The sequence below is a fragment of the Chiloscyllium plagiosum genome, chromosome 26 (genome assembly GCF_004010195.1).
Source record: "Chiloscyllium plagiosum isolate BGI_BamShark_2017 chromosome 26, ASM401019v2, whole genome shotgun sequence".
NCBI lineage: Eukaryota > Metazoa > Chordata > Chondrichthyes > Orectolobiformes > Hemiscylliidae > Chiloscyllium > Chiloscyllium plagiosum.
Genome location: NC_057735.1, coordinates 13,499,951 through 13,517,942, shown reverse-complemented (window position 1 = coordinate 13,517,942; position 17,992 = coordinate 13,499,951). Strand labels below are relative to the sequence as shown.

At 43.1% G+C, this 17,992-nt stretch overlaps 1 protein-coding gene across 5 annotated transcripts in view; it reads right to left on the bottom strand.

Annotated features, from left to right (window-relative positions):
• The window catches only part of LOC122563107 (prickle-like protein 1), a 148,161-nt gene that overhangs the window by 8,614 nt on the left and 121,555 nt on the right, over window positions 1–17,992 (bottom strand). For all 5 annotated transcript variants that reach the window (XM_043716542.1, XM_043716544.1, XM_043716543.1 and 2 more), the window contains 4 exons: window positions 17,547–17,684; window positions 12,871–13,074; window positions 10,262–10,448; window positions 4,513–5,505 (listed from right to left, as the gene is read on the bottom strand). In XM_043716542.1, the coding sequence (XP_043572477.1) occupies window positions 4,513–5,505; window positions 10,262–10,448; window positions 12,871–13,074; window positions 17,547–17,684 (1,522 nt within the window). The remainder of the gene's footprint in view (window positions 1–4,512; window positions 5,506–10,261; window positions 10,449–12,870; window positions 13,075–17,546; window positions 17,685–17,992) is intronic.

Sequence of the window (17,992 nt, the reverse complement as noted above, 5' to 3'; positions counted from 1 at the left end):
CCATCGGGCTATCTAGGAGCTAATAGTACCAGTATGCTGGATGGCAGGGGGCATTGCATGTTAAAACCAGATCTTGCTTGGCACCATAGAATGCCAACACCTTAGACAATGATAGCTGTTTCTTCACTTCCTTTAAAGCTATGGCTTAACTACATGACCATTTCCAAGGCTGACCCTTTTTTAAGAGTTGATGCAAAGGTGCCACAATGGGGGCCAGGTTATGTATGAACTTTCCATAATAATTCACCAGCCCAAAGGAAGTCTTAAGCTTCAGTACACACGTGGGAGGTGGGGCACCTTTGATTGTGCTCATTTTATCATCCAACCCAGTCTTGTCAACTCTGCAGCACAAGTAGGTCACTTGGAGTGTCTGGAACACACGTTGTTCCCTTCTAAGGCTAAGAGTAAGCTCTGCCTGGAAGAGATATTTAAGGACTATGTCCAGATTCTCTCAGTCCTTCTTTATTGGTCTTCCTCTTCTTTATTGGTGCATCATCTAGATAAACGGTGATCTGGGATGGACCTTGTAAAATATTCTCCATCGTCTGCTGCAAAATTGCACAGGCTGACGATATCCCAAATGGCAGTCTCATATATTGGTACAAACCCTTATGGGTATTAATGGTAGGCCACTTCTAGGAATCCTCATCTAACCGCAATTTCAAGTACGCATGGTTCATGTCCAGCTTTGGGAAGGACAGTGCCCCCAGCCAGCTTTGAGTATAAATCCTCAAAAGATGTGCAGATCAGGTGAATTGGCCAGGCTAAATTGCCCATAGTGTTAGGTGCATTAGTCAGGGGTAAATGTTGGGGAATAGGTCTGGGTGGGTTATTCTTCGGAGGGTTGGTGTGGACTTGTTTCAGAATCTAATCTAATTCTCTATGTGAGGGATTGGGTATTTATCCAGCTGCAAAAAGCGGTTTACTGTTTATTTAAAATCTCCACAAAGGCTAACCAAACCCTTGGACTTCAAAATCAGTATGGCTGGTGCTGCCCATTCCGCAAATTGGACTGGTTTGATGATTAAAGAGTGTAATGCTGGAAAAACACAGCAGGTCAGCCAGCATCTGAGGAGCAGGAGAATCAACGCATAAGCCCTTCCTCAGGAATGAGGCTTGTGGGTTGGGGCTGAGAGATAAATGGGAGGGGGTGGAATTTGGGGAAAGGTAGCTGAGAAAGTGATAGGTCAGAGGGGGGAGTGATGGACAGGTTTGACGATTGCTTTCCAGCCTCCTGATTTCTGCCTCTAGTTTTGCCCATAAGACAAATAGTACTGGGTAGGCCTTGCAGAATTGTGGAATTGCTTCCTGGTCAACATGCACGGTGGCCTTGTCTCCGTTGATATTCCCTCAACCTTCCTGAATGTTTTCCAGGTATTTAATTAGGACTTCATTCAGGCAGCCATTTTCTAATCGAAAAATGTTGAGCCAATCTGGATGAATCTTTCTCAACCAACTTCCCCTCAGGCTTGGGCCTGAGCCTCTTCTTACTACAATCATTGGTAACTGAACCGGCTGCTTTGCAAAGGAGACTGGAACTGGAGTTATACCCTTAATCTGTAATGGTTCCCCTGTATAAGTTCTCAGTCTAGCTGAGGTCTTGCACAAACTTAGGGATTGGAATCCAGAGTGAATTTTGTTCAAGGCTGGTTCTGTGATCATTGAAATAGCTACACCTGATATCGACCTCCATTTGAACCAGGTGATCATTTATTGGCTCTGATTTGGATGTTGCTAAGCAATTTAACTGTTCCAAACCAGATGTTTTCAGGGTGTGCATGCTCCTGGATACCAGTCTATGTGGGACTCTTTTGTCATTTATTGTTCACATATCAGCAGCAATACAATGGCATTGCCGGCCTGGATCTAAAAGAAAATTTTAACCATTTGGCTGAGGCTTAGCTTTGTTCTGGGGCTTTGCTGTAGACCCTAAAGTCAGTCTGTTCAGGATATGTCCTGAATGAAGCTATGCAACTGCCTTTACTCAAGTAGTGTTCCCCAAGCTCCGTTGGACTGGCGAGAGTGTCTACCATCAGAAAACCACACTTTGAGTATCACTTGTGGTTTTAGTCTCTTTGTTTCTGTGGCAACAAGAGGAAAGCACATTGCTGAAGAAATTCGCTCACAACGGTGATCTGAGTTGGGGGTAAACATTTCTGGCATCATGCTGTTACTGGGGAAGCTTGACTCATTTGATTGGGCCCAGCATGTACAATTGCAGCAAGACATCCCTATTCTAATACTCTTGCTATGAAGGCCAGGAATCCAGGCATTGGATTCTGCTAGCCACACCTCCTGCTGACATTTGGAAATAGTCATGTTTGGGATGGGATGGATGCTCCAATTTCAAAGGACTATAGCGTCATATAGCCACGGAAACAGACCTTTCGGTCCAACTTGTCTGTGCCAATCTGACATCCCAATCTGATAGGTCCCATTTGCCAGCATTTGGCCCCTATCTCACCAAACCCTTCCTATTCATTTACCCATACAGATTCCTTTCAAATGTGGTAATTGTACCCACATCCACCACTTCCTCTGGTAGCTTGATCCATACATGCACCGCCCTCTGTTTGAAATCCCTTTTAAATCTTTCCCCCCTCTCACCTTAAATCTATGCCTTCTACTCTCCCACCCTAAGAAATTGACTTTGGCTATTCACCCTATCTACGCTCCTTATGATTTTATAAACCTTTATAAGGTCACCCCTCAGCCTCTGATACTCCAGGGAAAATAGCCCTTGCATATTCATCCTCTCCCTATAGCTCAAACCCTCCAATCCTGACAACATCCTTGTAAATCTTTTCTTCACCCTTTTAAGTTTCACAATATCTTTCCTATAGAATGGCAAAAAGAATTGTATGTAGTGTTCTAAAATGGTCTCACCAACGTCCTGTACAGCTGGAACATGACAGCCCAACTCCTATACTCAATGCTCTGACCAATAAATGCCTTCTTCATCCCCCTGTCTACCTGTGACTCTACTTTCAAGGTACTATGAATCTGCGCCCCGGAACTCTTTGTTCAGCAACACTTCCCAGGGCCCCACCATTAACTGTATAAGTCCTGGGCTGGAAATGTGTTGTTGGAAAAGCGCAGCAGGTCAGGCAGCATCCAGGTAACAGGAGAATCGATGTGACCCCACCATTAACTGTATAAGTCCTGCCCTGATTTGCCTGACCAACAAGCAATATCTAAATTAAACTCCATCTTCCATTCCTCGGCACATTGGCCTATCTGATCAAAATCCCGTTGTACTTTGAGATAACCTTCTTCAATGTCCACGACACCACCAATTTTGGTGTCATCTGCAAAATTACCGATCATACCTCTTATATTCATATTTAAATTTGTATAAATGATGAACAGCAGAGTTTTTAATTGCTATTCTGAGTGGAAATCCCACTTACTCCAAATCAATTTATATCCCTCAGACCCTGGAGATCTGTGGGGCTATTACATTTAATCCTTGTTCATTAATTTTAAAGTTGTGATGGGTGGCTGAACTACATATACCCAAGTTGTACCCAGTATACACTACATTCCCTCAAAATGTTCACTCAGTTTCTCTCTCCACAGATGCTGCTAGACCTGCTCAAATTTTCAAGCACTCACTTTGTTTTATTTTAGTTCCCCAGGGTATTATGCAGGAGTTTTTATCTTGGGGAATCAAGCTTCTGATCTCCTGATTGTAATGGCTCTTCTGCTTTTACTGCAGTCATTGTTTTTACCTCCTACACTACATTCCTGTCAAGTAAGAGTTGAACAAAGTCCTTATCATAGATAGGCTCAAACCTATCTGCACATGGCTACCTTTTACTAAAGATCAGTGGGAATTTATGTACATATTATCCAAAAAGCTGCTGTGACACAACTCACACGTCCAACAGCATCGTAGCTAATAAGCGTCGAGAGTGTGGTGCTGGATAAGCACAACAGGTCAGGCAGCATCCTAAAAGCTGATCAGGTGATAAAGTGCTTTTGCCCGAAATGTCGATTATCCTGCTCTTCAGATGCTGCCTGACCTGCAGTGCTTTTCCAGCGCCACACTCTCGACTCTAATCTCAAGCATCTGCAGTCCTCATTTTCTCCTGGCTAATAAGCACCTATAAACCAGACAGGACTGAACTCAGCAGGTCTGGAGCATCTGCAGAGAAGGATATCAAGATAGCATTTTGATTGTTCTTCAGAACACCTTCAGGTTTTGAAAATGCATCATATTTGGCTCAAAATGTTCACTCAGTTTCTCTCTCCACAGATGCTGCTAGACCTGCTCAAATTTTCAAGCACTCACTTTGTTTTATTTTAGTTCCCCAGGGTATTATGCAGGAGTTTTTATCTTGGGGAATCAAGCTTCTGATCTCCTGATTGTAATGGCTCTTCTGCTTTTCATCAATTCACTCAGCTCCTCTCCATGAGCGGGCTTCAGAGGGGCAGAAATAAAGGAGAGAATAGGAATGGAAGCCATTCATAGTGTGAGATCTTTTGCCATTTGTGCATTAGTTTTATTACCTGCAGCCTGAATCATTGCCAAGGAATCTTGTCGGCTTCTCCCAGTTCTCTGTTCTGTCACCTGGTCTCCCTGAGGTAATGCTTGCTGATCCTGAGCAGGATGGTCTGAACCAATTTGAGTACCCAGCCATTGATTCTGTTTGTTCCAAGAGGATTTGGTGGGACTGTCCAATACATCCCCTGGTTGCTCTTCCTGGTCAATGCAGCACATGTCCAGTCTATGTTTGAAAGCCAAGCTTTGATCAAGAACCAAAGTCTCTGTAGCCACTGTTTTCTTCATCCTTTGGTCTTCCACAGGCTGAAACTCATGCCCATTACTAGTTAGAGACGTGTTGTCAATGACTTTCATGGCATTTTCAAGTCCACCTTTTAGCCAATTAAAATTACATAACGGAGCAGAATGATCACTTCGTTTGCTAGGTTCTTGGCTGTAGGTCAAAATTTCTATCTTACAGCCTTTGTCTTTTGTGAGATTGTCATTCTCTGATGCCCACACCTCTGGCATCTTTACCTCGTTTTGAGGCTCCGTGTCTGTTTCCAACACCTCTCCCTGCCAGTGTGGAATTTTAATGGAACTCTTGCATTGCTTCTTGAACTCGGACGTAGGATGATCCTTGCTGTCTGTCGCTCGGTCTTTGATGCTGAGAATGTTGACATGTTGAAGGATGCAGTCTACATTGTCCCTTGGCAGTGTTTCAGTGGTTTGGTTGCAGTGCCGATTCTGCAGGGGTGAAGCGTTGTTGGCTACGGGGTCTTCTCCAAGACTGAAAATACAATTTGATTCTTGGGACTGTGTTGACTGAAAAGCAGAGTCTGAGGAATCTGATCCTGTAGGTTCTTCCAACTGGCTGCACATGATAGAGCAGAAGACTTGCCCGTGCCGGGAGGTGAAACTGCAGCCTAAGAGGGGCTTCTTGCATTGAGTACATGAAAAGCAAGAGCTGGTTGCATGCCAGTGTTGACCACTGAATGTTATTTGCCCATAGTCAATACCTGTTGATTGAATGGTACAACATTGATTGTATGGCTTCCACAAGATGCTGAAAGATTTCATATCTCAAGGATGAGAACATGCAAATCAGAAAAATGTGGGCACATTACATAACCTTCAATAACTGGTTACTGGTTGAAGTTACCTATATTAATTACAAAAAACTTGTATTAGGTAGTTCTGTGGAACAAAGGAACCTTGGCGTGTTTATCCATAGATCTTTGAAGATGGAAGGGCATGTTAGTAGGATGTTGAAAAAGGCAGATGGGAAACCCATCTTTATCAATCAAGGCATAGATTACAGAAGCAGGGAAGTCGTGTTTGAGATGTATAGAACCTTGGTGTGTTCATAGCTGGAGTACTGTGTGCGGTTCTGGGCGCCATATTACATGTGATTGCGCTGGAGGGGGTGCAGAGGAGATTCACCAGGATACTGCCTGGGATGGAAAATGTTACGTTATGAGGAAAGGTTGGATAGGCTTTGGTTGTTTGCATTGGAGCAGAGAAGACTGATCTGATTGAGATGTTCAAGATGATGAGGGACATGGAGAGAGTGGATAAGGAGCAGCTGGTCACCTGAGATGAAGGGTCAGTCACGAGGGGACATGGAGGGTCAGTCACGAGGGGACACAGATTCAAGGTGAGGGTCAGGAGGTTTAGGGAGGGATGTGAGGAAAACCTTTTTTACTCAGAGCGTGGTGACGGTCTGGAATGTGTTACCTGGCAGGGGTGGTGGAGGTGAATTGCCTCACATCCTTTAAAAAATACCTAGATTAGATCTTGGCTTGTCATAACATCTTATTATGGGGCAAGTGCTGGTAAATGGGATTAGGTTAAATGTCAGGTGTTGGGGAATTCAAGATGGCGGCGATCTGAATAGATCAGCCTTGCTGAGCTCTGCAACCCAACACCAAGTCGTAATATTTTTTCACCCCTCACCTTAGTTTTTTTTTGGAAAACATTATTGTTTAATGGTAAAGCAACCATTTAAAACCTTTTTTTGAGCGTGCGAAAATGACTAAGGGGAAGCAAACGGCCAAGTCTCAACACTCAGGACATTTGAAAACAGTGAGCGGGCCTGAGACTGTCACTGGGGAAGCAGCTGCAGCTCCCTCGACAGCTGTGGAAGAAATGTCTGCACAGCAGAACATTGTGGAGGAACTTGGAGCGATCCGACAGCTGATCCAGGAGATGAGGAAAGAGACTCGTAATCAACTGAACCCCATCTCAACCATGTTGCAAAAGCATGGGAAGGAGTTGAAAGGGCTCGGGAAGCAAATTGAAAAGGTTGAGCGATGGACCATGGCGTCGGAGACCGAGGTCGAGTCCTTGGTGGGGCGGATCTACGCCCTTGAGAAACAGGTTCTGGCTCTGACTGAGCAAGTTGACAACCTGGAAAATAGAGGTAGGAGAAAGAATATCCAGCTCATTGGCCCACCGGAGGGAGTAGAAGGTGGCGGCCAGCAAATGCTTTTGAAGACTGGTTGCCACAATTTCTTGGCTGGGATGCCGAGGTGGACCAGGTGAAGGTTGTCAGAGCTCAGTGGGTTTGAGCATGGTGATAGGCTGGGTAATACTTGGCATACTTGGTCAGGAAGAAGAATGCCTCCCAGTCTATTGCTTCTATTAGGGAAGGGAATGGGACTCTTATTTTCGATGCTGAAAAGATCAATGAGGCGTTTCGGAGGTTTTACTCTGAACTTTACCAGTCTGAATGCTATGAGGACAGACGGGATAAGATTGAGTCTTTTTTTAGGAGTTTGGATCTTACTGGTGTGTCAGCTGAACAGGCGCCTCTCCTTAGTGCTCCGTTAACAGCCCAAGAGATACAGGAGGTGGTGAGGCAACTTCAAAGTGGAAAGGCGCCCACCCCTGATGGCTTACCCAGTAAGTTTTATAAAGAATTTGTAAACATTTTGTCAGGGCCGATGCTAAACATGTACAATTACTCATATAGTCGGGATTGCCTCCCGCCATCCTAGAGGGAGGTTAATATCTCTGTTATCCTCAAGCAAGGGAAGACCCCAGAAGACCGTGCTTCTTACAGACCCATCTCACTTTTAAATTCTTATTTAAAAATTTTATCGAAGACCCTGGCATTGAGGTTGGAAAGGTTGTTGCCTTCTATTGTTAAGGAGGATCAGGCGGGCTTTATTAAGGGTCGCAGATCTTCTAATAATGTTAGGAGACTGCTTAACATGATTGAAGTGTGCCAGCAACAATCAATTCAAGGGTTGGTGGTTTCCTTGGACGCAGAGAAGGCATTTGACCGGGTGTAATGGCCATACCTTTTTTATATCCTGAGCGGCTTGGCCTGGGTGAAGTGTTTACTAAATGGGTAAGGGTCCTTTACATTGATCCTCTGGTGGCAGTTTTCACTAATGGTATAAGGGGAATACCGATGTTGAAGGTGGGATCCCCTTTAAGAAGGCACAGGGAGGCTATCTTTATTTGGGACTCTCTGTTAACCCTAGTTTTGATCAGCTATCCAAGATTAATTTTGTTTGTTTGTTTTACAAGATTAAACAAGACCTTCAAAGACGGGGGGCCCTGCCAAAATCATGGCTAGGTCGAGTTGCTGTTATTAAAATGAATGTTCTTCCTCGCTTATTATACCCTCTGCGGATGCTTTCCTCGCTTTTTCCTAGACAAACCTTTCAGAAATTAAATGATTGGTTTAGTTCTTTTATTTGGTGCCATAAGCAGCCTCTTATCAAGCTTACAAAACTGCAAATGCCCCAAGGTTTGGGAGGAGTCAATCTCCTGGATGTCAGAAGATATCAATTGAGCTCTATTTTATCTTTTGTGAGTGATTGGGCCTGTGAGGACTTGGCGTCGATATGGTTGGACATTGAGGCCTTCCAGGCAAAGTGTTCTCTTATTAATCTATTGCTTCTGGACAAAATGAGGATAGTTGCGGAACATTGTCGCAATCCAATAGTTATTAACACTGTCAAAGCATGGGGGGCAATGAGACAGGTGAAGGGTAATATGTCTAAAACATCTTTCCATACTCGGACAGTTGGTATGCCAGGGGCAATGGATCCTGGGTTGAAGTCCTGTGTGGATAGGAGACTGTCTTGTTGGGGTGACCTGTTTGAAGATGAAACATTAATGTCATTTGATCAAATAACTCAAAAGTATGGATTATCGAGCGGGGACCTCTTCTGCTTTTTTCAGATCAGAGATTTTATCCAAAAAGAGACTACGATTCTGACTGAGCGTTTTAGATCTGATACAGAAAAGAGGGTGCTTCAGGCTAAAAGCATTCTTTCAGTGAGTACACTCTATCATTTGTTGGGGGGAGGTTCCTCGGGTGACATAGAGCGATTATCGGAGGTCTGGGAAAGAGCTCTAGGGGTGGAGATCACTCCAGATACTTGGTAGGACATTTGTGAGTAGTAGGACCCATGCAATGCAGTTAAAGATTCTTCATAGGGCTCATCTGGCCCCAGATCATCTTGCAAACTTTAAGCAGGGTGGGTCTTCAATGTGCCCCAAATGTAAAATAAATACAGATGCCCTCACTCATTGTTTGTGGTCCTTACGTAGGCTCTGTACATACTGGAGCGCTGTGGCAGGAATAATGGAGAGGGTCTTGGGGACCAAAATCAAGGTGGACCTGGTTTCTATTCTTCTGGGTTTGCCGAATTTATCTCCCTTAGATGTACATGGGAGATAGCTTTTTAGCATCCTCACTTTTTGTGTGAGGAAGAACATTCTGATGTGCTGGGTGTCTGAGCACCCCTGGGTCTGTCAGGATGGCATAAGTTAGTTATGGAACACATTCCTTTGGACTTTCTTACAAATATGGTGCACCAGAAAACGGACAATTTTTATAAGACATGGCAGTCCTTTTTGAATTATTTGGAAGTAGATCTGTCTGCCATTTTAATTAGGGCTATTACCTAGCCATGGTGGTTTGGTTTAATAAGCTCCATATCCAGCGAGGAAGAATTTTGAGCAAATGTGGGTTTAATAATTGATGCTCTCGAAGGTTGAGAGCTGAGATCTTGTTATGCTGAGCGATGTTATTTATTTACTTATGTATTTATTGATGTGTAATGAGGGTAGTTGTGAATTCTTTTGTAGAGTAGTATAGTAGTTGGTTTACTGTTTATTGCTGTTGTTTTTGTTGATATAATATTATGTTTTCATATTTTGTAATTTTATAATTTTGCAAAGAAACATTTTTTCAATAAAAATATTGAAAAAAAGGTCAGGTGTTTCTCATGTGTCAGTGCAGAGTAGATGAGCCAAAGGGCCTCGTCTGCACTGTATGATTCTATGATTCTATGACTAGGTTGAATCCTACCTAACGATTGTCTCATTGTCTCTATTCAGATTACTTTTAAAAAGGTGAAAAAATTGGAAGTTTTAAAAAACTTTTGGATTAACAATAGCCTATGCTACTGTTAATTCGCCCCCTGTGTCCCAATATGGTGTCTGCTCCAATGTGTAAAACCTTAGGATTCTTGTACATTGGTGTAAATATATAAATGGACATGGTCTCAGCAATAGATCTGTAATTATAGCATTAGCATTAGCACTCAGCATTCAAATAAAAATAACACCTTTAACATTAAAAGTAATGCAGAGAAAGATTGAAGTTTTAATTGGAAGGAAGACATTATCTCAACAGTGCATTAAAATTCCAGCCTAACTTCTGAGTTAAGACAGATGGGAATTTTCTTTTATTATATTCTTTAATTATCTCTCTTGCCCATTTTGAATTTTTCTTTTATTTTAGATACTCACTAATTATCTCTCTGCAGGTTTCACAGTATTCTGCGTAAAGTGTCTCAAAACAGCCACAGCAATATGGTTGCCCTTCCTTCATGATGTATTTCTGTCCTCCGAGAATTACTTCACATTCGGTACAGCTGAAGTGGTCCATATGCCAATATCTGCCTTCTGCCTCTGTGCACTCTTCAGCAAAGATCAACTGAAATGTCATAGAAACTCAATGTTACTGTCAGACACTAGCGAAGCCTCTACATCCCAGATTTACACTCTTTGGTAGGGGTGGCAGGATGCAGAGGAATAACATGGCGAAGAAATGTGTGCCGTATTCCCATCACTCCTTCGCCCATGGTGATATCATTCAAGTCACCATCCCACCATCTTTTCTTCCACAACTCAGGGTTGGGAAGTTCTCTCTTGGGCCAGAGCAGTGGGAGTCTAATTGAAATGGAAGTGTTGTATCCTAGTTTAGGACTTGCTTACTGTTTTTATCACCCAGACAGAGTTACAAGCAACCAATAAAAACCCATGGAGGTTAGAATCCTGACCACAGGAGACCCCAGTAAATAACCTTTTCTTGTTTGAAAGGCTTATTGTGTAAGGTAGAAATAACTCTACTGAGGTCAGTATCCCGTCATCAAGTCAGCCTTTATTTATGTGTGGAGAGTCCTTGACACTGACCCAGCTCCCTCAGAGTCAGCTCTCAGAGTGCCAGGATGTCTGACACTCCTGCTCTTATCTGTCAGCCAGGGCTCCCTGATTGGCCCAATCAGGAAACTCATATTCTATAAGGCCGACCTGGCTGACCTCGTTACAAACACTACAGTCACGTTGATAGGTATTTGATAACTGAGGGGGTGAAAGGTTATCGGGGAGAGGAGGAAATGTGGACAAATAAGATCAGCCATGATCTGAGTAACACTCAGTTATACGAAACAAATACAGTTGGTTCTTCTTTAACGCGATGGTTGTCTTCTTGTGTAACCCCACATTATACAAAAATCATGCTTAAAATGTTGGCGCTGTCATCGCATTACAGCCAGCATACGTTTTAAAAGTTCACAGCATCCTTAATTTGTCAATCGCATTACAGCGAATTTGCATTGACGAAATGTGCGTTATTACAGAATGACCTGTACATACATTCCCTTCTCTTGGCATCTTAACACTGTGGAAGCCACTGTCGTGTAGCATTGTGTCTTACCCTATCTCACTTTCTTCCCAAAGCCAATATAATTTTGGATAATTCTTGTGGAAAATATCCGTAACTGGGAGAAAAGGCCAGGGAAAGCTGGCTGCGAGAAAACAACGCCATTTATGTCAGAAAACCGAAAGAACCTTCTTCAGTTGTGAGGAGGGGGTCACTGGACCCACAATGTTAACTCTGATTTCTCTTCACAGATGCTGTTGGACATGCTGAGTTTTTCCAATTTCTGTTTTTGTGAACATTTATGTCTGAATTGTAATCCTAACACTGGAGTGTGAGGACGAATGGGAAGTTTAAGTGTGATCAGCCTCAATGGGACAGCAGGTGAAATGGTTTGATTGGTGAAGGGAGTGTTTGTTTCCTTTGATTGACTGATGTGTGATTCGCAAAGGTCAGTTCATCATAGTGTGTGTAAGTAGTTGCTCTACTGTGAGTGAGACAACTGACCAGAGGCAAAGCCAGAAGTCACATCATACCAATTTATAGTCCAACAGGTTTATTTGAAATCGAAGGGCCTATGCTCCGAAAGCTTGTGTAATTTCTGATATAACATAATAGTTGCGTTCCTGTGCACCCTCGCACTATACAAAGTTGTGCTATAGAAGACAGCTATAGAAAATCGCTATGCCTGTTCAATAGAAAGGTCGCATTATCCGAACAGTGCTCAGAATTCGTCAATCACGTTTTAGCCAATTCGTGTTGACAAAACACGCGCTTTGCCAGAAATACCTGTGAACCTGTTGGACTGTACCTGGTATTCATGATTAGATTCCCTACAGTGTGGAGACAGGCCCTTCGTTCCAACCAGTCCACACCAACCCTTCAAAGGGAAACCCACCCAGACCCATTTCCCTCTGACTAATGCACCTAACACTATGGGCAATTTAGCACGACCAATTCACCTGGCCTGCACATCTTTGGACTGTGGGAGGAAACCGGAACATCCAGAGGAAACCCATGCAGAAACATGGGGAAATGTGCAAACTCCACACAGACAGTCACCTGAGGCTGGAATCAAACCTGGGACCCTGGTGCTGTGAGCCACAGTGCTGCCTTTAATACTTTAGTATTAATACTTTAGAGTGGAGAAGTAACCATATTTTGTTAGGTTCACAGAATACAGTTAGTTCCCCACTTGAAAGCATTAATACCAGGTTATAGTCCAGCAGGTTTACAGGTATTTCTGCTGTAACATGTGTTTTATCAAGGCAAATTGGCTACAATGTGATTGATGAATTGTGGCTGCTGCTGGTTGGTTCATGCAAATTTTCTATAGCTTCTGACTTTGTCCACTCCAGTCCAACACCAGCACCTCAAACATCATGGTGACCAGAGGCAGGTTAGACATTGTCATTATAATAAGATTAGAAGTTGTAAAAACAATTGAGGCAGCTGAGGAATGTTGAAAACCACTCACCTGGTCACATGATGCACAGCGTGGTTTAAAGAGGTCGGCATGGTGCCGGCCGCAGTATATCTTCCCATCCTGGTAAAAGTAAATGAGGTCCACCAGCAGCTCCTGACAGGTGATGCATCCGAAGCAGTACGGGTGCCAGCAGGTGCGGTTCCCAGCTCTCTGAGCAAAGACAGCAACATCCCCTCCGTTTATCTTCCCCCCACACTGAAAGCACATGAGCAGATTGTCAGGGTGTACACAAGGCTCGATTCTACAATATTAATATTCCCAATCATGTTTTCAATCTCTGTCTTTGTAGCCATCTACAACCCTACACCCCTCCTTGATTTCTGTACTGATCCAACTGTGGTTTGTTGTGCACCCTGGTTTTATTTGATCCATGGCCATGCCTTGGCGCTAAGCTTGAACTTCTTTCCCCAAGCCTTTACTCAAGAGATATTGGGATACTGGTGAAAACATGGCATAAAAGTAAATAATCACACATGGCCTGCTTAAATAGTGGAGCAGGCTTGACAGGCAAAATGTTCTACCCCTGTCCCTATTTCCTCTGTATTCCTCTGTACTTTTGTCTCTTCCATTAAGCTCTCTTTACAAACCGATGTCTTTGACCGAGCTTCCAACAGTCTCAAGGTTGTCTGTGGCTTGGTGTCAAACTTAGTATTGCAATATTCTTGTGAAGCACTTTGTGATGTTTTCTGACTTCAAAGGCACGACTTAAATACAAGTTGCAGGAGGTGGGAAGCTGCTTCATTTGGATCAGTTTTGTGACCAGTTTTTACTAGGCCTCAGATTGACAATGTGCACATGACTTGATTAGAGTGGTGCTGGAAAAGCACAGTAGGTCAGGCAGCATCCAAGGAGCAGGAAAATCCACGTTTCGGGCAAAAGCCCTTCATGTGTACATGACGCTTAAAATATACAATCATTTTTTTTCACTGTCTATATTTTTTGCCAATTATACATATGCAGTCAATTTCAGATTCAAACTGACCCTTAGTTTCAAATTATGTTCCTTTGAAATGTCAACTCCTGTATGGCTTTGCCACAGATTTTAAAAAAATTGTTCAGAGTACGCACGCACATCAGGCTACATCAGCATTTACTGCCTGTCCTTAGTTGCCTTTGAGAAGGTGGTGGTGAGCTGCCTCCTTGAACCATTGCAGTCCATGTGTTGTCAGTAGGTTGGACGCACAATGTCCTGAGGAAGTGAATTCCAGGGTTTTAACCCAACAACACTGAAGGAATGGCGATATATTTCCAGATCAGCATCATGAGTGACTTGGAGGGGAACTTGCCAGTGGTGTTCCTGTGTATCTGCAGCCCTTGTCCTTCTGCATAGAAATTGCCCTGGGTTGGGAAAGGTGCTCTCAAAGAAACCTTGGTGAATTTCTGCAGTACATCTCATACAAGGTTCACACTGCTGCTTCAGAGTGTTCATGGTGGAGGGATGGATGCTTGTGGATGTGATGCCAATTAAGGGAGGTCAAATATCCTTGATGATGTCAAGATTCTTGCATGTTGTTGGAGCTGCACCCATCCAGGTAAGTGGGAGTATTCCATCACACCCCTAATGTGTGCCTTGTAGATATTTGGATTTTGGGGAGTCAGGAGGTGAATTACTCGCTGCAGTATTCCTAGCCTCTGACCTGCTCTGGTAGCCACGGTATTTTTTCGGCTGGTCAATGGTAATCCCAGGATGGTGACCAGGAAGTGGGGGGGTTGGGGGAAGTAGTTCTCAGCTACGGTAATGCAAATGGTTAGATTCTTGTTTGATGAAAATGGTCAGTACCTGCCAATTGTGTGATGTGCATGTTACATCTACTTGTCAGCCCAAGCCTGAATATTGTCCTGGTTTTGCTGCATTTGGACATGGATTTCTTCAGTATCTTCAGAGTCATGAATGGTGCTAAGCATTGTGCAATCATCAGTAAACTGCTGACCTTATGATGGAGAGAAGGGTCATCAGCTGAAGAGTCATAATTTCCTTGCAAAGGGAATGTTGAGGGCATATGTAGAGGGATTCCCTCACCAGTCCCTGGAATTGACAATCTTTGTAAAATTAGCTACACCAGTCCATCATCTGTGACCCTGAGTAGTCAAATGTAACATATTATGTAGTAAGTATACTCAAAAGGGCAGAGATTAACTAAGCTGTGGGGACAGGAGTGCACTGAATTGGAAATCTGTTTCAAAAAGACATATCAGTCATGATGGGCTGAATGACTGCCTTCCTTGCGGAAGGATTCTATCATTCTAAATGATCCACAGATTTAAACAGTGCCATTAAGACCTTGTGACCATCTTATTTCTATCTCAGCTGTTGAGTTATATTGTGTTGGGGTCTCTGACTACCTCAGCATTTCACCCCACATCCTGTATTTGTCGCAATAGCAATATGATTTTTATACAGGCATCAAAGTTATTATTTGATCATTAAAAACCATTTTGAGTTCACTAAAGTCCTTTCGAGAGGGCAATCTATCAACCTTACATGGTCTGGTCTGTGTGTGACTCTAAACTCATTGCAATGTAGTTGTTTGTTAACTTTCCTCTGAAGTGATCTCGCATGTCATTCAGATAAGAGCAATAAGGAACAGGTGGTAAATTCTGATTCTGCCAATCAATAAAAGAAAATATAGGACGTCAATATGTCCATTATTGTAATGTATTGTAAAGGGACATGAATCTCTATCGATTAAAGTTACTTGAAGATATGTTTCTGAACATGCTCAATGACATAGTCACTGTATTTGAAAGGTCCATTCCTGACACAACAAGGTCCTAAATTTTGCCAGGTCACAGATGGCGAGAGGTCATCTATTGATGGATACTTTAGTAGGGCTGAAGTCAGATATGCAAATAAATTTATTGCATTTACAGAAGCTGACAGGCATAAAATTGTGAAAGGGCTGTGCAAATTAAAGCCCCTTTATTATAGGTAGGGTTGAAAGTCAAAATCATTTTCCCAGAATTGAAATGTCTAATGCTAGAGGCATGCATTTAAGGTGAGAGGGGGAAAGTTCAAAGGGGATGTGAGGGGCAAGTTTTTTTTTTACATAGAGTAGGGTAGGAGTCTGGAACGCACTGCCAGGGGTGGTGGAAGGGTTTAAGGGACTTTTAGAGAAGCACATGAACATGCAAGGAAGGGAGGGATTTGGGCCAAGGGCAGGCCGAAGGGATTAGTTTAATTTGGTGCCATGTTTGGCATAGAATTACGGTAAAAGGACCTCTTCCTGTACTGTACTGTTCTAAAACCATTTGTTCATAGGACTGGCCTTGATCCCCGTCACCATCACGCACCCCCCACCACTCCCCCAACCATTCTCTCATTCCCTGGTCAAAACAGCAGCCTCTGGCTTGTTATAACTTCCCTATAACCTGATGTCCTTCAAAGTCTGCATATTTGAGTACATTTTTCAACACTTCAATTGACACTATTTGATCAGACAATAACTAAATTGATCAGTGAAACTAATATCCCTGAAGTTTGGAGATAGACATGGTAAGCTGGAGACAGGAATTAGAGAGATAACTGGCCTGCTCAAAACACAGTAAAATTCATGTTCTCCAGTTCCTTACCAACTGGAGTTATCAAAACTGTCTTTGCAAATTGCTATTGCCGCCGGAAATCTCACTGAGGTCAGTCTGAACTGATTGTAAAAGGACCAGCTGATGACTGAAGTGCTTTCCCCATGCTGTTTATAGTGAAAAGAATCAAAGGTGAAGAGGCTGTAAGCCTTATGCAAGTTGTACTATACATCAAGATATTTTCTGTTTACAATTCCTATAATGACCACAAACTTCAGTGGGTACACCAGCACTTTTGGTTTACTGGCACCACCCTATCCCAGTGTGTCCAAGAGAACAGGAATATTGCCGTAGTACTAGGGGATCATAGGAGATGGTCTAATGTTGCCTGTTGGGTGTCAATGTAAGGATCCTACTAAGAGTGAAATGGAGTTAGTCCACTGACAGTGTGAGTGAAGCAGCTTTAGGAAGAAATGTCTGTGCCTTTTGTGAGTAAACACTCTTCTGCCCTTTACTGAACATCCACAGGGTTACCAAGAATCTGAACTAGGCCAGTCATGTAGGTGTCCTGGCTAAAATAGCTGGAAATTCTGTGGTAAGTAACAGCCTTGCCACCATCTGCAAGGCACAAGTTAGTAGTCACTTGTCTGGATGAGTGCAGCTACAATAACACACAAGTGGCTTGGCATCATCCAGGAAAAAAAAAGCTCACTGACTGGGCCATCAACCATCACCTTAAACATTCACTCTTTCATCATTAATGCTCAGTGGCAGCAGTGTGTACAGTTGGTAGATTGCACTGCAGAGACTCATCAACACTCTTTTGATAGTCTTTTCAAACCTGCAACATCTACCACTTCGAAGGACAAGGGCAGCAAATGCTTGGGAGCATCACCACCCGCAAGTTGCTCTCCAAGTCACATTCCATCCTGTTACTGGATCTTCCTCCCTAATAGCACTGTGGGCATCCTTACCACATGAACTGCAGTAGCTCAAGACTACAGCTGACCACTACCTTCTCAAGGATATGCAATAATTGTCAGTGACACCCATATCCCATGAAAAAATTACAAAGAAAAATCTGACTAATATTTTCTGAGTTCAAGTCCATTTACTCAGTTGGATTCCCATTTTTGCTTTTAGCTCACCTTTTCACAGAGTGCTCCAGTGGCAGTTAAAGGAAACACCTGAACAATTCCACGTCCCAGTGCTTCCCTCTTCCTCTGACCACTGAAGACACGCAACTCCCTCTTCTCCTCTTCACTCAGCGATTGGCAGTATTTCTCCTGTGAAACAAAAAGGACAGAGTTAACTTTATTGTTATATGTTTTGTGAATCACAGGGTGCAAACCAAATGCATTCTGGGAAGGTGATGGCCTTGTGGCATTATTGCTAAACTACAAATCCAGTTTATGCTCTGGAGACCTGGATTTGAATCCCATTCTGGCAGGACTCAATATTAAAGCAAATCTGAAATGATTGAGAAATCACTGTTGATCAACAGGAAAACCATCTTGTTTTTAAATGCTTTATGAAAGGAAACTGCCCTCCTCACTAATTCTGGCCTACATGTGATTCCAGACTCACAACAATG